The sequence below is a fragment of the Mercenaria mercenaria genome, chromosome 16, assembly GCF_021730395.1.
Source record: "Mercenaria mercenaria strain notata chromosome 16, MADL_Memer_1, whole genome shotgun sequence".
NCBI lineage: Eukaryota > Metazoa > Mollusca > Bivalvia > Venerida > Veneridae > Mercenaria > Mercenaria mercenaria.
In genome coordinates this window covers 24,812,445-24,835,397 of record NC_069376.1, presented here as the reverse complement: position 1 = coordinate 24,835,397, position 22,953 = coordinate 24,812,445, and the positions used below count along the sequence as shown (strand labels likewise).

The window sequence follows — 22,953 nt, the reverse complement described above, 5'->3', positions numbered from 1 at the left end:
ATACATGTAGTAAATACCTATATATATCATGTGTTTTCAACGAGAATTCCGACAAAAATAGCCTTTATTTACTCTTTATTTTTAGCTCACCTGTCACATAGTGACAAGGTGAGCTTTTGTGATCACGCAGCGTCCGTCGTCCGTCCGTCCGTGCGTGCGTCCGTGCGTCCGTAAACTTTTGCTTGTGACCACTCTAGAGGTCACATTTTTTGTGGGATCTTTATGAAAGTTGGTCAGAATGTTCATCTTGATGATATCTAGGTCAAGATCGAAACTGGGTTACGTGCCATCAAAAACTAGGTCAGTAGGTCTAAAAATAGAAAAACCTTGTGACCTCTCTAGAGGCCATATATTTCACAAGATCTTCATGAAAATTGGTCAGAATGTTCACCTTGATGATATCTAGGTCAAGTTCGAAACTGGGTCACGTGCCGCCAAAAACTAGGTCAGTAGGTCTAAAAATAGAAAAACCTTGTGACCTCCCTAGAGGCCATATATTTCAAAAGATTTTCATGAAAATTGGTCAGAACCTTCACCTTGATGATATCTAGGTCAAGTTTGAAAGTGGGTCACGTGCGGTCAAAAACTAGGTCAGTAGGTCAAATAATAGAAAAACCTTGTGACCTCTCTAAAGGCCATATTTTTCATGGGATCTGTATGAAAGTTGGTCTGAATGTTCATCTTGATGATATCTAGGTCAAGTTCGAAACTGGGTCACGTGTGGTCAAAAACTAGGTCAGTAGGTCTAAAAATAGAAAAACCTTGTGACCTCTCTAGAGGCCATATATTTCATGAGATCTTCATGAAAATTGGTCAGAATGTTCACCTTGATGATATCTAGGTCAAGTTCGAAAGTGGGTCACGTGCCGTCAAAAACTAGGTCAGTAGGTCAGATAATAGAAAAACCTTGTGACCTCTCTAGAGGCCATATTTTTCATGGGATCTGTATGAAAGTTGGTCTGAATGTTCATCTTGATGATATCTAGGTCAAGTTCGAAAGTGGGTCAAGTGCCGTCAAAAACTAGGTCAGTAGGTCAAATAATAGAAAAACCTTGTCACCTCTCTAAAGGCCGTATTTTTCATGGGATCTGTATGAAAGTTGGTCTGAATGTTCATCTTGATGATATCTAGGTCAAGTTCGAAGCAGGGTCATGTGCGGTAAAAAACTAGGTCAGTAGGTCTAAAATTCGAAAAACCTTGTGACCTCTCTAGAGGCCATACTTGTGAATGGATCTCCATAAAAATTGGTCAGAATGTTCATCTTGATGATATCTAGGGCAAGTTCGAAAGTGGGTCACGTGCCTTCAAAAAGTAGGTCAGTAGGTCAAATAATGAAAAAACGTTGTGACTTTCTAGAGGCCATATTTTTCATGGGATCTGTATGAAAGTTGGTCTGAATGTTTATCTTGATGATATATAGGTCAAGTTTGAAACTGGGTCAACTGCGATCAAAAACTAGGTCAGTAGGTCTTGAAATAGAAAAACCTTGTGACCTCTTTAGAGACCATACCCTTGAATGGATCTTCATGAAAATTGGTCAGAATGTTCACCTTGATGATATCTAGGTCAAGTTTGAAACAGGGTCATGTGCCATAAAAAACTAGGTCAGTAGGTCAAATAATAAAAAAACCTTGTGACCTCTCTAGAGGCCATACTTTTCATGGGATCTGTATGAAAGTTGGTCTGAATGTTCATCTTGATGATATCTAGGTCAAGTTTGAAACTGGGTCAACTGCGGTCAAAAACTAGGTCAGTAGGTCTAAAATTATTAAAATCTTTTGACCTCTCTAGAGGCCATATTTTTCAATGGATCTTCATGAAAATTGATCTGAATGTTCACCTTGATGATATCTAGGTCAGTTTCGAAACTGTGTCATGTGCGGTCAAAAACTAGGCCAGTAGGTATAAAAATAGAAAAACCTTGTGACCTCTCTAGAGACCATATTTTTCCTGAGATCTTCATGAAAATTAGTGAGAATGTTCACCTTGATGATATCTAGGTAAAGTTCAAAACAGGGTCACGTACCTTTGAAAACTAGGTCAATAGGTCAAATAATAGAAAAACCTTGTGACCTCTCTAGAGACCATATTTTTCAATGGATCTTCATGAAAATTGGTCAGAATTTTTATTTTGATAATATCTAGGTCAAGTTCAAAACTGGGTCACATGAGCTCAAAAACTAGGTCACTATGTCAAATAATAGAAAAAACGACGTCATACTCAAAACTGGGTCATGTGGGAAGAGGTGAGCGATTCAGGACCATCATGGTCCTCTTGTTTAATATTTTACACTAAAAGGCCTTTATTTCCATAGATTGGAGCCTTTATAAAAACCTTTATTTTTGTTCAGGCCTGCTAGGAGGCCTGCTCTCCCATTCATTAAGGGATTTTGAAATTACCTGACATAAATGTTCCTCATGATCAGGTGATGTGTCATGAGCAAGATCCAGACCCTTAGCTCCAAGGTCAAGGTCACACTTAGGGGACAAAGGTTAGCATGGTCTGTTTCTTGTCCGGTCCATAACTCTACCATTGATGAAAGGATTTTGAAATTACTTGGCATTAATGTCCCCTATAATAAGATGAGGTGTCATTTGCAAGACCCAGACCCCTAGCTCCAAGGTCAAGGTCACACTTAGAAGTCAAGTGTTTCTTGTCTGGTCCCATTTATCAAGGGATTTAAAAATAATTTGACACAGATGTTAACCATGTTGAGAAGATGTGTCACGCTCATGACCCAGGCCTCTTAGGTCAAGGTCACAAAATGATATTTGATTTTTTTGTGCATACAACTGTGGCATTCTTGGGCCTGCTTCAGCGGCATTTGTCACAAATAGTGAAAGTTCTTGTTTTGACTTGTCATACAATACACATTTGGACATATGGTGATCTTCAGCTTCTAATCCAAGGTGCTCCAAAAGGTATTGTATTTAGTGGCAAGCTGGCATCTTTGTAGAACTGCCACCCTTCAGCAAGATAGTTATAAACAGAAATTCTGGTAATGAAATCTCACTATCTGAAATATTGGACTAAATTATTCTGCAAAGATATTTTCATAGGTTTCTCTTCTCTAATTCTTATTATGCACACCTTCACTGAAGAGGAGTGTATTGTTTCGCCCATTGTTGGTCAGATGGTAGACCATTCAGTTTCTAATTGATAACTAGAGAACTCCTGGTCTCACAGTAACCAAACTTGATAGAATGATTACCTGTGGTCAGTAGATGACCCATATTGTTTAGTGGATCAGTTGGTCAAAGTCAGAGTGATTTTTAAACAGTTTCCAATGAGTAAGTAAGACTCTTACCCTTATAGTTGTCAGGATGATTGTCTGTGGCTAGTAGATGACTCCAGTTGTTTGTCAGTAGGTCAAGGTGACAGAGACTGAAAATAGTTCCTGCTTAGTAAGTTAAAAATGTGTTGGCCAATTGTCGAATTATGGCCGCCATAATTTGACAGTTTTGTCTGACTTCATAGGTGATTGTCTGTAGTCAGTAGAATACACACTGTTTCGAGGATCAGTAGGGCAGAGGTCAAGGTCACAGTTATATCGAACTGAAAAAAGAGTGCTTTGGCCTACCACCTTCAGACTTCATAGGATATATGCCTGTCTCTATTGTTTTGAGGGACAGTAGATCAAAGGTCAAGGTTGCAGTGAATTTCAGTTCAGTATCTAAAGAACACTTTGGCCTACAGTCCTCAAACTTCATGGAAGGTTGCCTGTGGTCAGTAGATAATCCCTACTATTTTGGGGTTCTGTAAAACAAAGATCAGGCCTGTTATCTCCTGTAGTGTATTAAAGCAAGTGTACAATAAAAAGTTTATTAGCTTCATATGGAGGAACGGGTACTTTTTTCCACTCCTAAAACCATAATATCATATCTCTGCAGCAGAACCTATGCATATTTCTCAATACTTTTAATTATAATGATCATTAATCTCTATTAAGATCTGTTGTGATAAGGCTTCTTATTTTTCAGATGACGGAGTCTGATATAGAGCCAGGAAAACTGTACGCAGGACATAAAGATGAAGTTTGGTACAGAGTTAAAGCAGGCAGTATCGTTGGATCAGATTTGGTAAGTATATTACATGTTACCACAAAACTGTGGTCTAAAATACATGTAGAAAAGTAGATAAAATAGAAAAGAGCCATCTACTTAATATGTCAATAGGGAGATCGCATATGTACAGTTTGTGGGGTCTTCAGTTTGATCACAGGGTGAGTCTTACGTTCTTTGCGATGATTCGATAAAAGATATTTTTTCTGAAATAATTTTTCCTCCACTTATCATTTATGTGGTTGGAGAAGTTGGCAGTCACTTGCAGAGCATAGATTTGTTCTAGTACAGGAACAGTGATTAGGTTAACTGCCAGTCTGTATATAACTGAAATACACTTTATAAAAAGAAGTGAAACCTAAAACAAAAAAAGAAACATCTTTAAACATCTGCTCATGAACTGTTTCATGGATGTTTACAAAACTTGGTCACAAGCATCCCTGCAATAACTCTTTCCAGGTTTGTTCTTCAAATTGTTCTGACTTCATTTAGAGGCTAAAAATAGATCTTTAAACAGTATTTTTTATGAAACACTTTGATAGACATTTCCCAAAAGTTGGTCAGAAGCAAATATTGACATCTCTGAACTTTTTGTGCCCACCCCCAACATGAGAGCTGGGGGCATATAGATATGCTCTTGTCCGTCCTCCGTCCATCCGTCCTTCCGAGAATGTTGTGTCGCACCTAGCTCCAAAAGTATTTGACGTAGAGTCACAAAACTTTACAGGAATGTTGGTCAGCATGTGTAGTTGTGCACCTGGGCTTTCGTGTCCGGATTCATTCAGTCGTGTAGGAGTTATGGCCCCTGACTTTGTAAAAATTGGTCATTTTAGTGTTGTGTCGCGCCTAGCTCCGCAAGTGTTTGACGTAGAGTCACAAAACTTTACGGGAATGTTGATCAGCATGTGTAGTTATACACCTGGGGTTTCGCGTCTGGATTCGTTCAGGCATGTAGGAGTTATAGCCCCTGACTTTGTAAAATTTGGTCATTTTAGTGTTGTGTTGCGCCTAGCTCCAAAAGTATTTGACGTAGAATCACAAAACTTTACAGGAATGTTGGTCAGCATGTGTAGTTGTGCACCTGGGGTTTTGCGTCCAGATTCATTCAGTCTTGTAGGAGTTATAGCCCCTGACTTAGTAAAAAAATTGGTCATTTTAATGTTGTGTCGTGCGTAGCTCCAAAAGTATTTGACCTAGAGTCACCAAAGTTTACAGGAATGTTGGTCAGCATGTGCAGTTGTGCACCTGGGGTTTTGCATCCAGATTCATTCAGTCTTGTAGGAGTTATGGCCCCTGACTTATTTTGTTTTTCAAGTTTTTTCATTACACAAGACCAGACTTCTTGTCCAGACTTACTCAAAAAAAAAAAAAAAAAGTTTGTGAAACGTGTTTGTTAAAATGTACTTGACCTACAATCATAAAACATTAGAGGATTGTTTTATAGCCTGTGAAGTGTTCTCTTCAGGATTTTACTCAGCTAGGCCAGAGTTGTGGCTAACTAAGTGAAAAATACACATAAGGTTCTTAAAAGTTTGTGTTGCAAACATCTTAAAAATTATTTTACCTGAGTCATAAAACCATGTTACAATGGCAGGAGTGGGGGCACCTGTGTCCTATTAGACCTTGAGCTGTCAATAACCCCCCACCCCCCCCTCTAGGGATATTTCTACGCTATGATTTTCTTAAAGCATATAATATGAGCTATCATTCCAGAAATTCTGCCATCTGGCAGTCGGGTTCTTTTTACGTTACAGCCTACTTTATACGTTACCATTAATAATTTCTAGAAAATACTGACTGGCACTACAGTTACCCATAAATGGTTTACTAGCTACACAATATGTCAATATATAATGACAGAATATACAGATTTATATCTTGAAGGTAAAATTGACACTTATAGGCATGTGCTTTACGTTATTAAATGTACGTTACCAAATATTGTGACGAAAATAGAAAATATAACTATGTGATTTTATATCTTATTTGAAGTGTCTATGTCAAAAGTGTTATAAAAAGAGGTTGTGGTTATAACAGATAAGAGCTTGACATAATTTTATCGATTGTGAAATATTTCTAATTATTACGAATATATAAGCGATAAAGTATAGTGAAGAAGATAAAATGATATAATGTTGATCATATGAGTTTCAAATTTATAATAATTATTTTTTTACAAAAGTTGAAAAATATTTGGGATAAGGTAAAATATTTTGTTTAAACAGATATGTAACATGTACAAATTCCACAAATATGTATTATATATTTTAAAACGTATAAATATATCAATTACATAAATTATATATTGTTTTCTTTAAACAAGATTAACAGAAAATCATTTTTCATGATCGTGTAATGAAACTGATTTCATTGAGTGGAAAATGAAATGAATTGAAATAGAAATAAATAAATAAATAAATAAATTACAAATGTGTGAAATGATTTGCAGAAAGTGAGTACTCAAACTTGTTTCATATATATGGCACCTTGGAATTATTCAATCAATGATAATGCTACAGTCTAGCATATGTTATAAACGTCAGTAGATGCAAGTACAGGTAATGAAATAAGCCAGAAATATACTATAGTGACATGTGACTCGGCTGTTGCTAAGAAGGCATATTCTTTGGTTCTGCAGTCTAGAGATGGACTTGGTAACATAATTGGTAGAATGGGTGTGTTTCACACAATCTGCTCCATATTTGGGCCTGTAGGAAAATTAACGAAGGACAATGGTCTTGTAGAACTTGCAATAGAATAAGGAATTTGTTCTAATGGTTCACTTGATGAAGTATTACCAGGTAAACGCTACAACCATACCCTAAATATACACAGGACTGTAATGGAAGTTCTTGAGCGTTTGCTTCTATGCAAGTTTGAAGAGACAGAACCCCGCAAGGAAAGCATTTATTATAATAAGAAGGCACTAATAATACAGAAACGGACTGAAAGTTCATGCAAAGAAAACGTGTTTGAAATAAAAAGAGAATTTCAACAGACGTGAGCAGTTCAAATCAGAAATCAGAAAGGGTGAAAGTGGCAAAATAGCTCAATTTTGGTTAATGTATGTAGACATAATTCACATGATATTGTTGCTCATCAAAGCAACACAGATTTATGCTTTTGATTTACATATATCATCTCTGTGCAAACTGTGCTCTTAGTTCTTCGCATTTGACCGCAATAATTATGCCCGCTACCTCCTCGTTTACCTGTTAACATTGATGAATATTGATCCAGGAGCAGAAGAGCTACTCTTAAGTAATGATTTTAGTGTATCTAGGTCTTCTGTACCGGCATTGAGAAATGCAGTAGATATTACTACAGAGCAGACAATTAACAGACATGCAAAGTCTGTGGTTGGCATACTTGGTTTCAGTAGAAACTATGCTGCATATTTCCATTGGTGCATGACCCGTCATTACAGAGCCAGGTATGTTGAAACAACACTTCAGAATGCAGATGTACATAGAGAAGACATTTCCGGCCACAAAGAAGTATAACCTGCTCGGATAGGCTTGAATGAAGAAGTTAACAGGCTAATGATGGCATAGAATCCTTCACAAACCCATTCTAGGCCAAAAAATAAAACAACAAAGATAAAATTTACTGCGTGTGGTCTGGTATTCATGCGAAAGCAGAAGTCGCTCATGACCTTAAGGCAACTGAAATAGGCGAAAAGACAATGGATGGATTATCAAAAGAAGATTGATTGAAACATCAATTCCTTTCCAAGACCCCATTAAGAGAAGAAAACTTAATATATTTACCACAGCTGAAGTTAAAAGGAAAGAAACCAGTTCTCAAAACAAAATACTACAGATAAGAGCAGAACGTAACGTGTATGAACAGTTGGTACTTTTAGCTGTTCAGCACAACATAGATCTAGAATTGACACTTTCTTTTCCTTTAGGACCTGTCATCTGGCCGTTATAGCTACTGCGACTGGAATGCCAATGAAAAAAGACAAGTCAAAAAGTACTTCACTATGCAGAGGCTGCAGCCATCAAAAAAAGATGACATTGTTTTGTTGATTGACTGTAACGCCCTGCTGCAAAGCTTAGTAACCATCCCTGCAACATTCCAGGACGTAGCCGAAGCTGTGTTCATTCAACTACCTAAGACAGCTCGTGTCAGTTTTGTAACTGACACTTAGAGTCCTCAGTCGATCAAATCATATCAGCGTGGAAGACGTGGATCTGCTCAAAAATTATTACTTGTCAAAAGTAAAGACCAAAGTACCATGTTACTGAAATGCATTCATGTCAAATAGTGAAAACAATATCTTCAAAAACACGAAATACTGTTATTTTACACTGGAACAGGCAATAAGAGACGCCACATAAATGCTCACAACATCTTGATAAGCAAAGGAGAAAGAATCTGCTCAATTTTGCCTGCAATACTCTGTCTGACTGGTTGAAACAACCAGTGATTTTGTTCGCACAGGGAAAGTTACACCCCTCAAATTAGAAGGAAACAAACAACAGGTGTATGTTGCAACATTAGCAGAAGTAGTTCATACACAATACTGATCAGATGGACTGAAGAATACAATAACATCAATAAAATTATATATGACATGTTTCTTGCAAAGTATCAAGTACGTGCTGGCAATGTCTCGAGTACATGTAATGGTATGGACATGAGTCTAGCTGAAATTGTGACACATCGGCACATGTAACTGATGACTCTGATGATGACTATGAAGAAGTACTGTAGAAGAGATGACCAATGTAATTGACACCGTATACGAAACAGACAGTGATTATGATGACTTAGGTGACTGAACCTAGCAACTTAGTTGTTTCTCAATCTTGATTTATGTGAATTTATCTGGTTAAACAGATAAGCGGTTGTAAGCGTGTATTTTTCAATTACTAAAATACACATTCAGTAACGTATCATAACGTAGGTTACAATGTCAAGGCTGTGCTATATGCATTTTTATATCGAACTTCATAAGATACTTGCATTATCTAAGTTTGAAATAATTATAAGGATTACATAAACAATCTATTGACTGAGAAAGGAAAATCTATATATCGTAAATTTTAGTAACGTATATAATAATGGTAATGTACTTATTCTTAAAACTGTTGAACAATAATTTTTTAAATACTAATGTATTGTGTATCTGAAAATACTATACTTCTGACATATCTGATATTTTCTGACAATTAAACCTATTGAATTAATTGATACGAGTATTTTTTATAAATTATAATAGTAACGTAAATTACAAAATGTATTGATCGATTTAGAGAACAAAACTAGGCAGGAACATTGACAACAGCATATTCTGCATATCACTGAACCCACTTGCTAATGATTCTGGTTGTTTCTACCATATAAATCACCACATTCCAGTTTTATCATTTATTAAATAACTGTTAAGGTAACGTAAATAACAGGCTGTAACTCATAGAGAACCCGCTTGCCAGATGGCAGAATTTAGAAATATGATCTACATACAAGGGGCTTCAAAACTAATGGGGTCTACAAAAATCCCTAGAGGGGGGGAGGGTTTCACCTTTCAGCTCTAGGCCTATATGGACACACATCTAGTTTCAAATGATTTTTCTTGACTGCATTTAGTGGCTGCCATAGCTGAAATGAAATAAAAATGAAATAACCTATAAGCAAGATCTCATGATGTGTTTGATGAATTTTCATAGAACTTGGTCTGAGGCCAGGTCACAGGCCAGTAAGCAACTTGGGGTAAAGTCATATTAGATCAGTCAGTGACACCTAATAGAACAAAGATTTGTAAGAAGCAAATGTAAAACAAAACTAGTAATTTTCATCTCTGCATTTAGATCAAGTTTGATTATTAACTTTTGTATAGAATTAGTAATAACTGCATACATGTGTATTTACACAGTTGCTTTTTTAATGCTTTACATACTTTCAGCCAATAAAATTTATCATTATTGTATTTTCAGGTGTCCGTATATTTGGTAGACATAGGAGAGTACAGCGTTATGATGCTGTCAGAAATTCAGCCGCTCGTTCAGCAGTTTCGTACACTCCCTCTAATGGCCATCAATGCAACTCTAGGAAGTGAGCATTTCTTTCTTTGTACTTTCTACTTTCTGGAATGTAAGCATAGTACCTGCTCTGTGTTCCTATGACAAATATGTTTACATTCTCCATATATGAGCCGTGCCATGAGAAAACCAACATAGTGGGTTTGCGACCAGCATGGATCCAGACCAGCCTGCGCATCTGCGCAGTCTGGTCAGGATCCATGCTGTTTGCTTTTGAAGCCTACTGGAATTGGAGAAACTGTTAGCGAACAGCATGGATCCTGACCAGACTGCGCGGATGCGCAGGCTGGTCTGGATCCATGCTGGTCGCAAACCCACTATGTTGGTTTTCTCATGGTGCGGCTCATATTTGTTTTTGTACAATCAGCAAAAGGAAAGGCGGCAAAGTTATGATAAGACTGCGAAATAACTATGTGCTGTGTGGTCAAGGAGAGTGTTCCTTAGGTAATGTCGCAGTTGTACAGTCTGGTGAAAAGAATGACCTGGAAACTGGTTCAAATGTTAAATAAAACTAAAAATATACAAGTTATGATGAAACTTTGTTGACAAATGGAAAAGAAATGATTTTTTTTTTTTTTTCGGAATTCATGTGAAATGAAGGCCAGAATATGATCAACAAATTTGCCATGAATTGCTAGTGCTTGTTATGTGTTTGCAAATCATATTCTTTAATTCCTTTTGCATGAACTCCAGAAAAAGCAGTCATTTCTTAGATTAATCCTTTATTAAGTAATATTTTGCCAAAGTTCTTTAAAGCATTTTTAAAGCTTGACTATAAAAAGTATAAGGAGAGCTATCTTACTCAGCATGGCATCCACATCGGCACCCATTCAATGTCCACAGCTTGGTTAAAGTTTTGAGGCATTTTCTCATCATTTCAGGTTCAGTTGTGATGTACTATAACTGTATCTTAATCAAAACTGAATGGATTTGATTCAAACTTGAAATAGTTGTTCCACCTTATTAGTCACATGATATGATACATGGTTCAGAAATTCTCCATTAATTATGTCCCTTTTATATTTAGTTAATGTTTTGATACACTTTATCTCTGTTTCTACTAAATACATCTGAGACAAACTATTGTCCAATATCTTCATCCACTTTGCAGCCATTAAACACTCCAGTGACAGCTGTGTTTTCTTCTGATGTGCCAAGTTTCACTATCCAGCATCGAAATAGTCAAGCTTGCTGTTGTCTGCGACAGCTCTCAATAAAATTCATGTAATTATGCCCCCCTTCGAAGAAGGAGGGGTATATTGTTTTGCAGATGTCTGTCGGTCGGTCGGTCTGTATGTAGACCAATCCGTTTCCGGATGATAACTCAAGAACGCTTGGGCCTAGGATCATGAAAGTTGATAGAAAGGTTGGTCATCACCTGCAGATGACCCCTATTGATTTTGAGATCTGTTTGTCAAAGGTCATGGTCACGGTGACCCTGAACAGTTAAACGGTTTCCGGATGATAACTCAAGAACGCTTGGGCCTAGGATCATGAAAGTTGATATGGAGGTTGGTCATGACCAGCAGATGACCCTATTGATTTTGAGGTCAGTATGTCAAAGTTCAAGGTCACAGTGACCCAGAACAGAACGGTTTCCGGATGATAACTCAAGATTGCTTGGGTCTAGGATCATGAAAGTTGACAGGGAGGTTGGTCATGACCAGCAGATGACCTCTATTGATTTTGAGGTCAGTAGGTTAAAGGTCAAGGTCACAGTGACCAGGAACAGTAAAACGGTTTCCGGGCGATAACTCAAGAACGCTTGGGCCCAGGATCAGGAAAATTGATAGGGAGATTGATTATGACCAGCAGATGACCCCTATTGATTTTGAGGTCATTTGGTCAAAGTTCAAGGTCACATTGGCCAGGAACAGTTAAACGGTTTCTGGACGATAACTTGAGAACGCTTGGGCCAAGGGTCATGAAAGATGATAGAGAGGTTCATCATGACCAGCAGATGACCCCTATTGATTTTAAGGTCAGTAGGTCAAAGGTCAAGGTTACAGTGACCCGGAACATTTAAACCGTTTCCAGACAATAACTTGAGAACACTTGGGCCAAGGATCATGAAACATGATAGGAAGGTTGGTCATGACCTGTAGATGGCCCCCATAGATTTTGAGGTCTGTAGGCTAAAGGTCATGGTCACATTGACCAGGAACAGTTAAACCATTTCAGGACGATACCTTGAGAACGCTTGGGCCTAGGATCACTAACCTTAATAGGTAGGTTGATCATGACCAGCAGATGACCCCTATTGATTTTGAGGTCAATAGGTCAAAGGTAAATGTCACATTGAACCAGAACAGTAGAATTTTGTTTACAGTGAGCAAATAATTTCTGTTCCTTGGCAATTACTGAATGCATCAAGGGGGGCATTTCGTGTTTGACGAGCTCTTGTTTATAACCTTAGGTTGAGGTCTGATGCTATATCGGCTTTGAAAAATAATGTTCTTGAAGGGTTATTTTGATACCAACATGTACTTTTGCAATTCCGTATTTGTATTCTTGGGACTTTTTCAGTTCTAGATCAGTAGGTAGAATTAATGCTACCAGTAGTAAGTTTTGGTGATCAGCATAGAACGGGTCAGAAATCTAGGATTCTTGATTTGTATTTTCTAGTTTATTCATTTTCGCTTATTATCAATTACAGGTATATTGCCAGAGTCTGGTGACTGGTATGAGGCAGCCAAGTATAAATTTATAGAACTAGCTCGAGAGAAAGACTTGATCGGTTTAGTTCAAGGAAAGGATGAAACGTCCGGTTTTGTAAATCTCAGACTTATAGACACGTCAAACGAATCCCAGGATGTTTGTATCGACGAAGTACTTGTCCAGTTGCAGTATGCAAAACTGAAATAAATATTGACTTTGGGTTCAAGAATACATAGTGCTGAGTGAAAAATAACAAGCAATTACTGTAACAGGGGACTGTTGTGTGTTTGAATTTGTTGAAAATTGGTTTCTTAAAGCTTCAGTGCCATAACAGTCAGATTGGAATGGATTTTAGTCAATACCATGAGATTTATAAGGAGAGCAAGAAGTTAAGGTCTGTCTGTATAATCTTATCTGAAAGGAACTTAAGAAGTTTGAAATTAATTGTAATGTGTGATGTATCTACTAGTACACTGTTTGCAGTTGATACCAAAGATAGAAAACTAATTGAACAGTTTTAAATGAAATTCAAGACAAGTGTTGTTTCTTTTTTTCAAAGATCATTTCAGAAAGAAATATTGATCGTGCTAATATTATTTAACAAAGCAGTTAAGTGCTATATTAGTGCTGTTGTAATATGTCTATCTGCTGTCATGTTACTGACTACCAAAGTTTTTAAGTGATGGAGTGGGAAGTTTCATGAATTCATATTTAATGTAAGCGATAGGATATTTTCATTTAGATATGATTACAGGAATGAATGCTTAACATTATTTATTGAAATAGTGCATGGAGGGGCACCTGGGGTCTTCCTCCACCATTAAAGCTGGAAAGTCGCCATATGACCTATCATGTGTCGGTGCAACGTTAAATCAAAAAAAAAAAAAATCATTGTAGTTCTAGATCTGTGAAGTCTGAAAAATACTGTCAGTAAGTAAAAATAAAGAAATCATCGTGGTGGATGCACCTGTTTCGGTGACCTTACTATCTTATCTCTTTACACTGGTTAAATATCTTAAAAACAAACTTATACAAATTCCTTACCTTTAGTTCACTTCATTATGCTTTGATCTACACCAAATTCTTTCAACATCTTTCAGATAAACAGTGGAAGCTGCCATTTTAATGACTTCTATGAGTTTGGTCACAGGAAATTAATGGGTGGTTTTCCGTGACCTTTGACATTATCCATAATACAGTGTGTGTGCAAAAGTTACAAAATGTTAAGTAAACAAAATTTAACACCCAAGTTAAGTTGAAACTATGAACTGCCAAGTAACATATTTACTGTATTTTCAATGGAATCAGAGACAGATAATTAATTTGTCATGCCTTCTAATATAATCACTTTCTTTGCAGCAGTAAATTAGATGTGTCCAGTGTTTGCATTTTGTAATGGCTAGTAAAACACAGTGTTTGAGCTGCTCTGGTTAAAATTGTGACAAACAACATTTTTATGCCCCCGAAGGGAGGCATATTAGTTTTCAACTGTCCGTCTGTTCGTTCATCACAACGTTAACTTTTTGCATGAAGGCCAACGTTAACTTCAGCATGAAGGCATTTTACTCGCGAACGACTGCACCCAGGACCTTCAAATTTCACATGCTGATAGTACTTATTGAGTACACGACCCCTACTGACTGGGGTCACCAGGTCAAGGTCACAGGGGCCAGTGTTACCTTTTTGCATGAAGGCCCTTTACTCGTAAAACACTGCATGCAGGACCTTTAAACTTCACATGCTGATAGTGCTTATTGAGTACACAACCCCTATTGACTTTTGGGTCACCAGGTCAAAGGTTAAGGCGCTGTGGGGACATTTGTCAGCACTAGTGACAGCTCTTATTCTTCCTCTGCAATTTCACTTTAACATGCTGATTCACTATGAGATACAGAAACAACCTGCAATCCAGATGGGCCAGCTACCAGTTCAATAGTGTAGCTTGATCTTTTACTAGAGGCCAATGGCTTTTTTTGACATCTGCTTATAACTTGATCATTTTATTTCTTTTTGTTGATTTTTTCTGAGTGATTTGGTGAACTTTTATTTTTTGTACAGCGTCTTCATCTGTAATACAGGTGCCACTTACAGCTTTACTTAATGTGTTATTTTCTTTCTTTCTTTTATAAAATTTGTTTCTTTAAAACTACCTCACCCTGCGCTGTATGAAAACATCTGATGGATCACATGGGACTGACTGAACTGCACCTGACTGACATGGTTTGGGTGGTTCAAATGCTGTCGAAGGAGATAGTTTTTCCTGTTCATTGGCAGATGGGTCATAGGGGTAGATTCCAGTATGTTTAAAAGAGGACTGTAAATTTGGAACAGATAAAGCATGTCCATGTGCCTGTGAAGATAAGTCTGAAATATTGCATCTGGTGATATTAGTGTATTCACAAATGAATTTATGGCACTTGTTCTTGTATATTCTCTGCTATAGCCCAAAACAGCTTTCATCAAGGGGTTTGAGAATGTGGCTCGTATGTGCAGACAAACAGTTCAGTGTTGTGGTTTTATGCCCATTCTATCACTGGTATAGCAATATGTGTCTTATATCTATCTAATATGAGAACCATCTGGTCTTCACTGTCCCTTTTTGTATACTAAAGAAAAAGCGTATCAAGAAACTGCAGAAAGGACTGGGAATTCAACCAACCACTATCAGTTACTACACCCTGTGACCTGCAGATAGCTCCTGTGAGTAGTTCTTCCCTGAATCACATGCCCTTGAATATATATAACAGTGGGAACATGGTACCAAGAGCATTTCCACAGCCAAGAATGGTGGTGATAGATGAGCTTGAAGAAGTAACTGCAGGTTTCGACTTATCACTGCTTACAATGTAGGGTGGTGGATGCTGGGTCTGTTTCTCTTTTTCATCATTAAATATAAATACAGTGGGGTTTGCCTCTCAGACCATACATTAGTCAACACATGTTCAAGTCTGGCAAAGTACCTACTGACTGTTTTCTGCAATATAGCTTTAGCTGTTTAACTAGCAAGAGCTATAGGTTTAGTAATGCTCGTTCAGAGCAGCACTTCAAGAAGCCTCTAAACCACTGTGTGAAATGGTGTCCTTCCTCAAGTTTCCCCAAGTTGATTAAATAATTTGAGGCCATATTAACAATTTCACTGGCAGTGTTTCCATATCCTGTCTTGGCCATTGACTTCAGGTGTTCCACTAAGACACTCTTCTTCCTGGTTCAACTCTGCTTGTTGAAGTTTGATTAATGTGAATAAATTTATAAGTGCTTGTACTATTATTATGTCTGTCATAGAAATAGATGTTTAACAGAATACACTATTAAAGATTCACATTGCTTTCACATACATATATATACAAATCAGTTGTCTAATGACTACTAGTACATGTTACAACTATGCATTGAGAGGTCATGAATAATATACTACATATGGCTTGAAACATGTCCACTGTATAAAATCATATGTTCACATGGAGCTTGTGCATATTACATCATGCCTGATGAGGTAGTTGCTGAGTTAACTCTGCCTAAAACACTCTGTAATAAGGTAGTTTGAGGTACTCCACATGTAAATGCAGCTCTTTTGACTGATACATTGTCCTCTTATTACAACACGGTATGCTGTAATTTTGTCATTGAGGAAGAATAACACCTCTAGGAAATCTTTTCCATACTAATCTTCCTTGGTTGTGCCTGAAAAGATGTCCAAATTATTGATTAAAGTCCTCAGTGCTTTATGATGGCCGTAAAGAATACCAAGCAAAAATATAAGATTGGTACTTACTTTTGGGCACTCCCTTTAGATGGAAAAATAGGCGGTACTTGTTTAGGTCATGTGACTTTGATCAAGCTGATGACAGAAAATGGCTGTCACCGGTAAAATGTAAATACTTGCACTTTGGATTCATTTTAGGGCTTTTTATGGGTAGGTATAAAAAGTAATGAGAAAATGAAAATGTGTAAAAATACCATATTAATAAGATACATGCATCTTTGAAGCGCATTTTTTCTTTCTGGCATTGACTATTTGTTTGCATAAGAGATTTGCATTCACCTCCGATGTCATATAGCTGTTGAAAAAAGAGAAGGGCGTGCAGATAATCAGGTCACTGAAAAAGGGCAGTCACTGAAACATCTACTATAAATATTTCTTCATTTTTTTTTATGAAATTAAAAATAAGATGGTATGTTTGCCTTGTTCATCCTTTGTTAGTAGAGAAATTGCTTTTTATTATAAAACTTATAAGGTTTCAAAGTAAACATATTTAGTACCAAGAGTGTCTTTTGAGGCACCATATTGCCTGCAACAATGTATGAGCAATCATCTTCCTGTATTTAGCACTGTCCCGACTTCTTGTGTTATTTCTTTGTGTGATCTGTGAATTCTCTGTCAAACTGCGTACGGAGAAAGTAAAATTACGTCTCCCACCACACAGTGTAGTGGGAGACATACTGATTTACTCCTATCTGTGTGTGTCAGTTTGTCTGTCTGTCAAAAATCTTGTCAAACATTTCTCATCCGATCTTCACCAAACTTGAACTAATTGTGTTTGCCATTAAGTCCTCAGCCAAGTTCAATAACTATCCGAATCAGTCCAGGCACTTCGTAATTATGGGCCTTGATAATCAAAGCACTCAAAGTCTGATAAGGCAGTTGAGGTCTTGGTGCATGGTTGACTTATGTACTACTATTCAAATGATTAGGCAGTTGTGGGAGACGTGCACTTTCCTTAAAAACAGCTCTAGTTTTTGTTATAGTATTTTGGGTCTGAAAGAGATAAACAAACAACAGGAAAGAAAGTGACCATCCCTAAAAGGGTTAATACGAGATCATTATTCTTGATCATGGCTTAGGAAGACAGTTTCCCTTTCTGTACAGACGTCGAAGAACAACTTGTTTAATGCTTTTTTTTGTATTTTTATGACTGCCTTCATTATACGGCCAAAACAGTCTTCTTTAAACTTGCAGAATTGATTTCTCAAAAACTTCAAAATCATGAGAAGGATATACATTGGAGAAAGTCCATGATCTTAATGATACACAGGGGAGCTTGCAGTCCTGAAATACAGTGCTTCTCTGGCAGATTAACAGAGATGCATTTGTTATGTTTGAAATATAAAGGTAGTTAAGAATTTCTGCATTAATTTCAAAACTTGGTACACAAGCACTTGCTTTTTGACAATTACAATGTTTTGTTACTTGTTTTAGACTTCCAATGATATTAAAAGTGGAAATAAACATACTGAAATGTTAACTACTTTTATTTTATTCCCATCTGCTTGAAATAGTGGATCAGGCTTTACCTAACTTGGTTTATACATTTATTGTCATAACATGATACACCAGTATTAATTTTACCAACAAATACTAAGTCGTGACTTAAACAGCTGCACAACCAGTAACACGGCCGCACCATACATGAAAGAAAAAGTTGTACATGCTATACCCTACCCCTAGGTATACTGTACCATGGTAATGAGGGTAATCTTGCATTTCTCACCTAAAATGTGCAGTTTGGTAAATGGGTACTATGAATATTAAACAAGTGGTCATGCGCTGGTCATATTGCTCTAAGGTAGTTCTGCACATTCGGGTCGATTTTTTTCTACATTGTAGAATCTGATTAAACCCTGATTTTTCGAAACTCCAGAATATATTTAGAAAGATCAGCAAATAAAAATGATATGGTTGTGTGCTTGATTATTCGTAGACTCAATTGAAATATAAGGACCTCACGTAATTTTTCATAATATTATATGGAACTCTATGGAAAATTCCCGTAGAAACCAGCGACTATATTTGATATGCTTTAGGATTCTGCAGCTGGTAGGAGAAGTTATTAAAATTTGACAAAAAATGATTTTAGAAATGGCTTCTAGTAGTTCTTTGAATTGGAGTAGAAATTAAATGGAATTCTAAAATATTGCTAGGGGCCTCCGTGGCCGAGTGGTTAAAGTCGCTGACTTCAAATCACTTGCCCCTCATCGATGTGGGTTCGAGCCTCACTCGGGGCTTTGAATTCTTCATGTGAGGAAGCCATCCAGCTGGCTAACGGAAGGTCGGTGGTTCTACCCAGGTGCCCGCTCGTGATGAAATAATGCACGGAGGGACACCTGGGGTCTTCCTCCACCATTAAAGCTGGAAAGTCGCCATATGACCTATCATGTGTCGGTGCGACGTTAAATCAAAAAAAAAATATTGTTGATTACATAAAAGAAATAGGAAATAAGACAGGGTCTTAGAAAAATGATACAATTCTTTTACTGAAAGTTATGTACACGATGCGTTTGTTTGTAAAACAGGCAATACTGAATTCCTTCTAAAAGCAAAATGTTGTCGAAGTCAGAGGAAAATAGATTACTGCATACATTGTCCAATTAAATGTGTAGGCAGCCGGATAGATATTCGGTATTCCGAGGCCCCGGGTTCGAGTCCCGGTCTAGTTGCACAATTTTCTCCCCGTTTTAATACTCAAGTTCTATACCGTGACATATTTCCCCACCATTTTGAAATTCGTCCTCTAATTTCAGCGGGTACTTAATATATAACCAATTACAAGTGTTGGAGATTAACCAGTGTAATGCCGTCACGGTCCCACGTTGGGAGCCACTGCCGCCGACCTCGCCTGTATACATGGTATAAGGTGTTTTTGACCAAGTATAAAGACTAAAATCTTACTATTTAGCACTAAATAACTAAATCAAATTCTTATAAAATAATTATAGCTTTGGTACGAAACCTGAAACATATACATAGGTATTAAGTACAACACACTCATGACACCTTTTATTACTTAATATTTTTGACACAGACTCGAGCTATTGTGCAATATCTTCATCTACCATTGGAGTCATTTAACACTCCATTGACAGCTCCAGCTTCCTCAGATGTGCCCAGTTTTACTATCCAGCATCGAAATAGTCGAGCGCGCTGTCTGAAGTGACAGCTCTTGTTTTGCCTTATTGTAAATTCAGTTCTCCAGCGATTTGATGCTCTGCATTAAAATTTTACTTGTATCATTCTCGTGACCAAAAATGTTTCTACAATGTAGATTCTAATGAAACTTCTCACATTTGTAAATAAACATATGGTCTATAATGTGGTGAAATAGAACGTGTCATATGTTTAAAAAATTATATTCAGTTATTAATAGATGTTATCGGAGGAACAATGAAATTTAGTAAATGAAAAATAGTTACAATTTGTAAACATAGTATTATTAGATGTTGTCAGGGTCTCAATGGATCCAAAAACGTGGAGATAGTAACAATTTTTTTTAATATAATCGTTACATGTTTTAAGAGACAAGCTATAATGGAACAAGTGTTACAGTTCTAATTACACAAGATACATAGTTATCAAGCCACAAGTTATATCCAGTTGCAAACAGGGATTATCAGAGGCACCTTGTAATTTAGTGACTAAACATAGTTGCAACTTACATTGTATTATCAGCTGTTGTCCTGCTCCTAATGTAATTGAAATCATTGAAATGGCAATGTTACAGGTTACACAAGTTACATCTATCAAGGCACACAAGTTATACATGTATTCAGTTGTTAACAGAGATTATCAGCGACACAATGAAATTAAGCAAGTAAATATATATAGTCACAATTTACATAATATTATCAGATGTTGCCATGGTCTAAATGAATTTGATATAAGTAGCAAAATCTAAAAATTACACAAGGTACATAGTAGAGGCAATCACTACTGGATATTTTCGTTAATAAAACTTTGATGACTAGTACTGAAAAAAAAATGATAAAGGTCAAATTTGATACTCTGATTAACAGTGTTGAAACTGTAAATAACAGGCAAACATGGTGATTAACATTTCTGAGTAAATCACGGAAATTCCATCGAAACCAGTAACAAAATACTTTAGGCCAACCTTATTTTTTGTTGAGAACGTAACAATATGTGACCAATAGTAATAGAAAACAAAGTGATTTTGGACAAAACTTAATTGATAAAACATTCTGCCGTTACAAAATTTAATAGAGTGGTAGGTATCAATGATTTAAACACGAAACCAGTTAGTATTTCTAAGAATTATTTGTACTTTCTACCAGCAATCAGCTAACTTATGCTTAAAGTTTTCTTTTCTAGAAACTGCCCGCCAAATACAATACACATGCTTTTTTATCATTTTAACCGAAACGTTAAAGACCCATCACGACCTAGTGACCTACTTTTTTTACCAACAAAATCTTCATGAAAATCGTTCTCAAAATACAGCTATACTACAAGATTTTAGGTGGACAATTTAGGCCTTTCCTGAATAAATGTGTTTTGACAACTTCATCTGCAAACTTATTCAGTAAATCTCTTTTCAACATAGTTTCAAAAATATATATGAATAACTACCTTAAACTGTAGAAACAAAATGTGATCGAAATTTAACTAAATACACTGATTTATGTACATATTGCTACAGAAATTCAATAAAATGTTAAGACATTACACACATTGTCTTGGCCTAATATATGTCCCTGTCAATTTGTAACTAGATACTTGTTATTTCTCATTTTCTTCATGCAAAGCATTATAATTACCATCATGGAAATATAAAAGAATACAGTTATTTTTCTGGTGCCTCTTTAAGGCATACAGACACTAAATAGAAAAATGGCGCGAAAAAAAAATGGTAGTCGCATAATGGCTGATACAAATACTCCTCAGCTTTTTTGCTCTGTAGAGCTATTTTCCTTATTTTCTTTGCATTTTTGAGTCGGCTAAAGGCTGAAAGCCTTTTGACGAGTCCTTGCTATCCAACGATTCTCTAAACGGACCAAATAACACAGTGAAGGGATGTAGTTCCATTAGATTTCTCAAACTTCAAACAGTTCACTGCATGAATGAAGTTAAGTTGCGTCAATTCCCTTTGCTATGACCAATATACGATGTAATCTGTCATATTTATGACTTGTAATTGTGCAATTCTCGAATGTAACTCATTAAGCATAAATGTGCATTTTAAGAATTGCGCAGGCTTACAAAGCTTGGGTAACATCCAGCGAAAGACAAAAAATAGTTCCAGCAGGGCTCCAGATAAGATGCATATTAGCGTAAATTACGTATAGAAATAATGCAAATACGCATGTCTAATAATTTCTAAGCGTATAAAAACGTATATAAAATTACAGAAACGCACACAATGCTTTTTTAAAAACAAAATCTGAATCGTCTGGATGCGTTAGGTAACATAGCCAATCAGCCTTAATTCTCCCACATTGAACGTAAACACGCATCGTATGATTTCTATAAACTTTGCGTGGGTTGAATTTTGCAGTCAGTAAACGGATAAATTATCGGAAGAAGAAGCTCTTACTGGTTTGTTTAGTTACTACTGATATTAAAAATGATTTTAATTCTTATTTTTCGAGAAATAAACAAATCGGCGAAACATTAAATTGTATTTTCTTGTAGTTTTTGAAATCGAAAGTAGATCGTCTATGTTTCTATGACTCAACTCATGTTTGGCGAAACGAAACAACTTTTTAATGAAAAGATTTAAATAAGAGGTAATTTAACCGTAAACTTCAATGTCAGATACTGCCAAATGCTGCTAAATGTCTTCGTATCATCACAATTTGTAAAATATATTGTTCAAACTGGAGAAAAGTGTAATCGTATCCGGATATAATATTTTGGGTAAATATCGAGCTGTGTTATGAAATTTTAAGAAAAAAAACTAAAAACAAACTGAAACTGGTAGACTATACTGTCAGTACATCAGTCATTAGCCGACTCAGGCCATTCAGGCCTTTGATTTTTTTTGCTAAAACCACATGACAGATCTATGCTTGACATGTAAGTAGCATTTTCATAATGAAATAACAACATGTCAAAATTTTTCATGGAAACCTAGATCATACACCACCAGTATAATTTGGGGTCTCATTTTTTTTTGGCTGATTCTGCAGTTTGTGTGTTTGACTGAAATTATTTTTCTTGCATCAAACATGACCCCCACTTTTCTTCTGATTTTTATTTAGCACTGACAATATTCTTCAAGAAAATGTAGGTTACAGACATTCAAAACGGGTCCTGATGAGTGCTGTGGCCACTGGAAATAAGTCATTTTTATATAGAATAAAGAACAACAACTATTTAGTGTGTTATAACCTTAACAGGTACATTGTAATTTATAAAACGCCATTTGCCTGGTGTCCTTTTTTGGAATGT

General features: G+C 36.4%; 1 protein-coding gene across 5 annotated transcripts in view; it reads left to right on the top strand.

Moving 5' to 3' along the window:
* The window catches only part of LOC123541031 (tudor domain-containing protein 7B-like), a 68,275-nt gene extending 50,262 nt beyond the window's left edge, over positions 1 to 18,013 (top strand). For all 5 annotated transcript variants that reach the window (XM_045326380.2, XM_045326382.2, XM_045326379.2 and 2 more), the window contains 3 exons: positions 3,982 to 4,080; positions 10,008 to 10,125; positions 12,769 to 18,013. In XM_045326380.2, coding sequence (XP_045182315.2) covers positions 3,982 to 4,080; positions 10,008 to 10,125; positions 12,769 to 12,977 — 426 coding nt within the window. In that variant the 3' untranslated portion in view covers positions 12,978 to 18,013. The remainder of the gene's footprint in view (positions 1 to 3,981; positions 4,081 to 10,007; positions 10,126 to 12,768) is intronic.
* Positions 18,014 to 22,953: the final 4,940 nt, after the last annotated feature.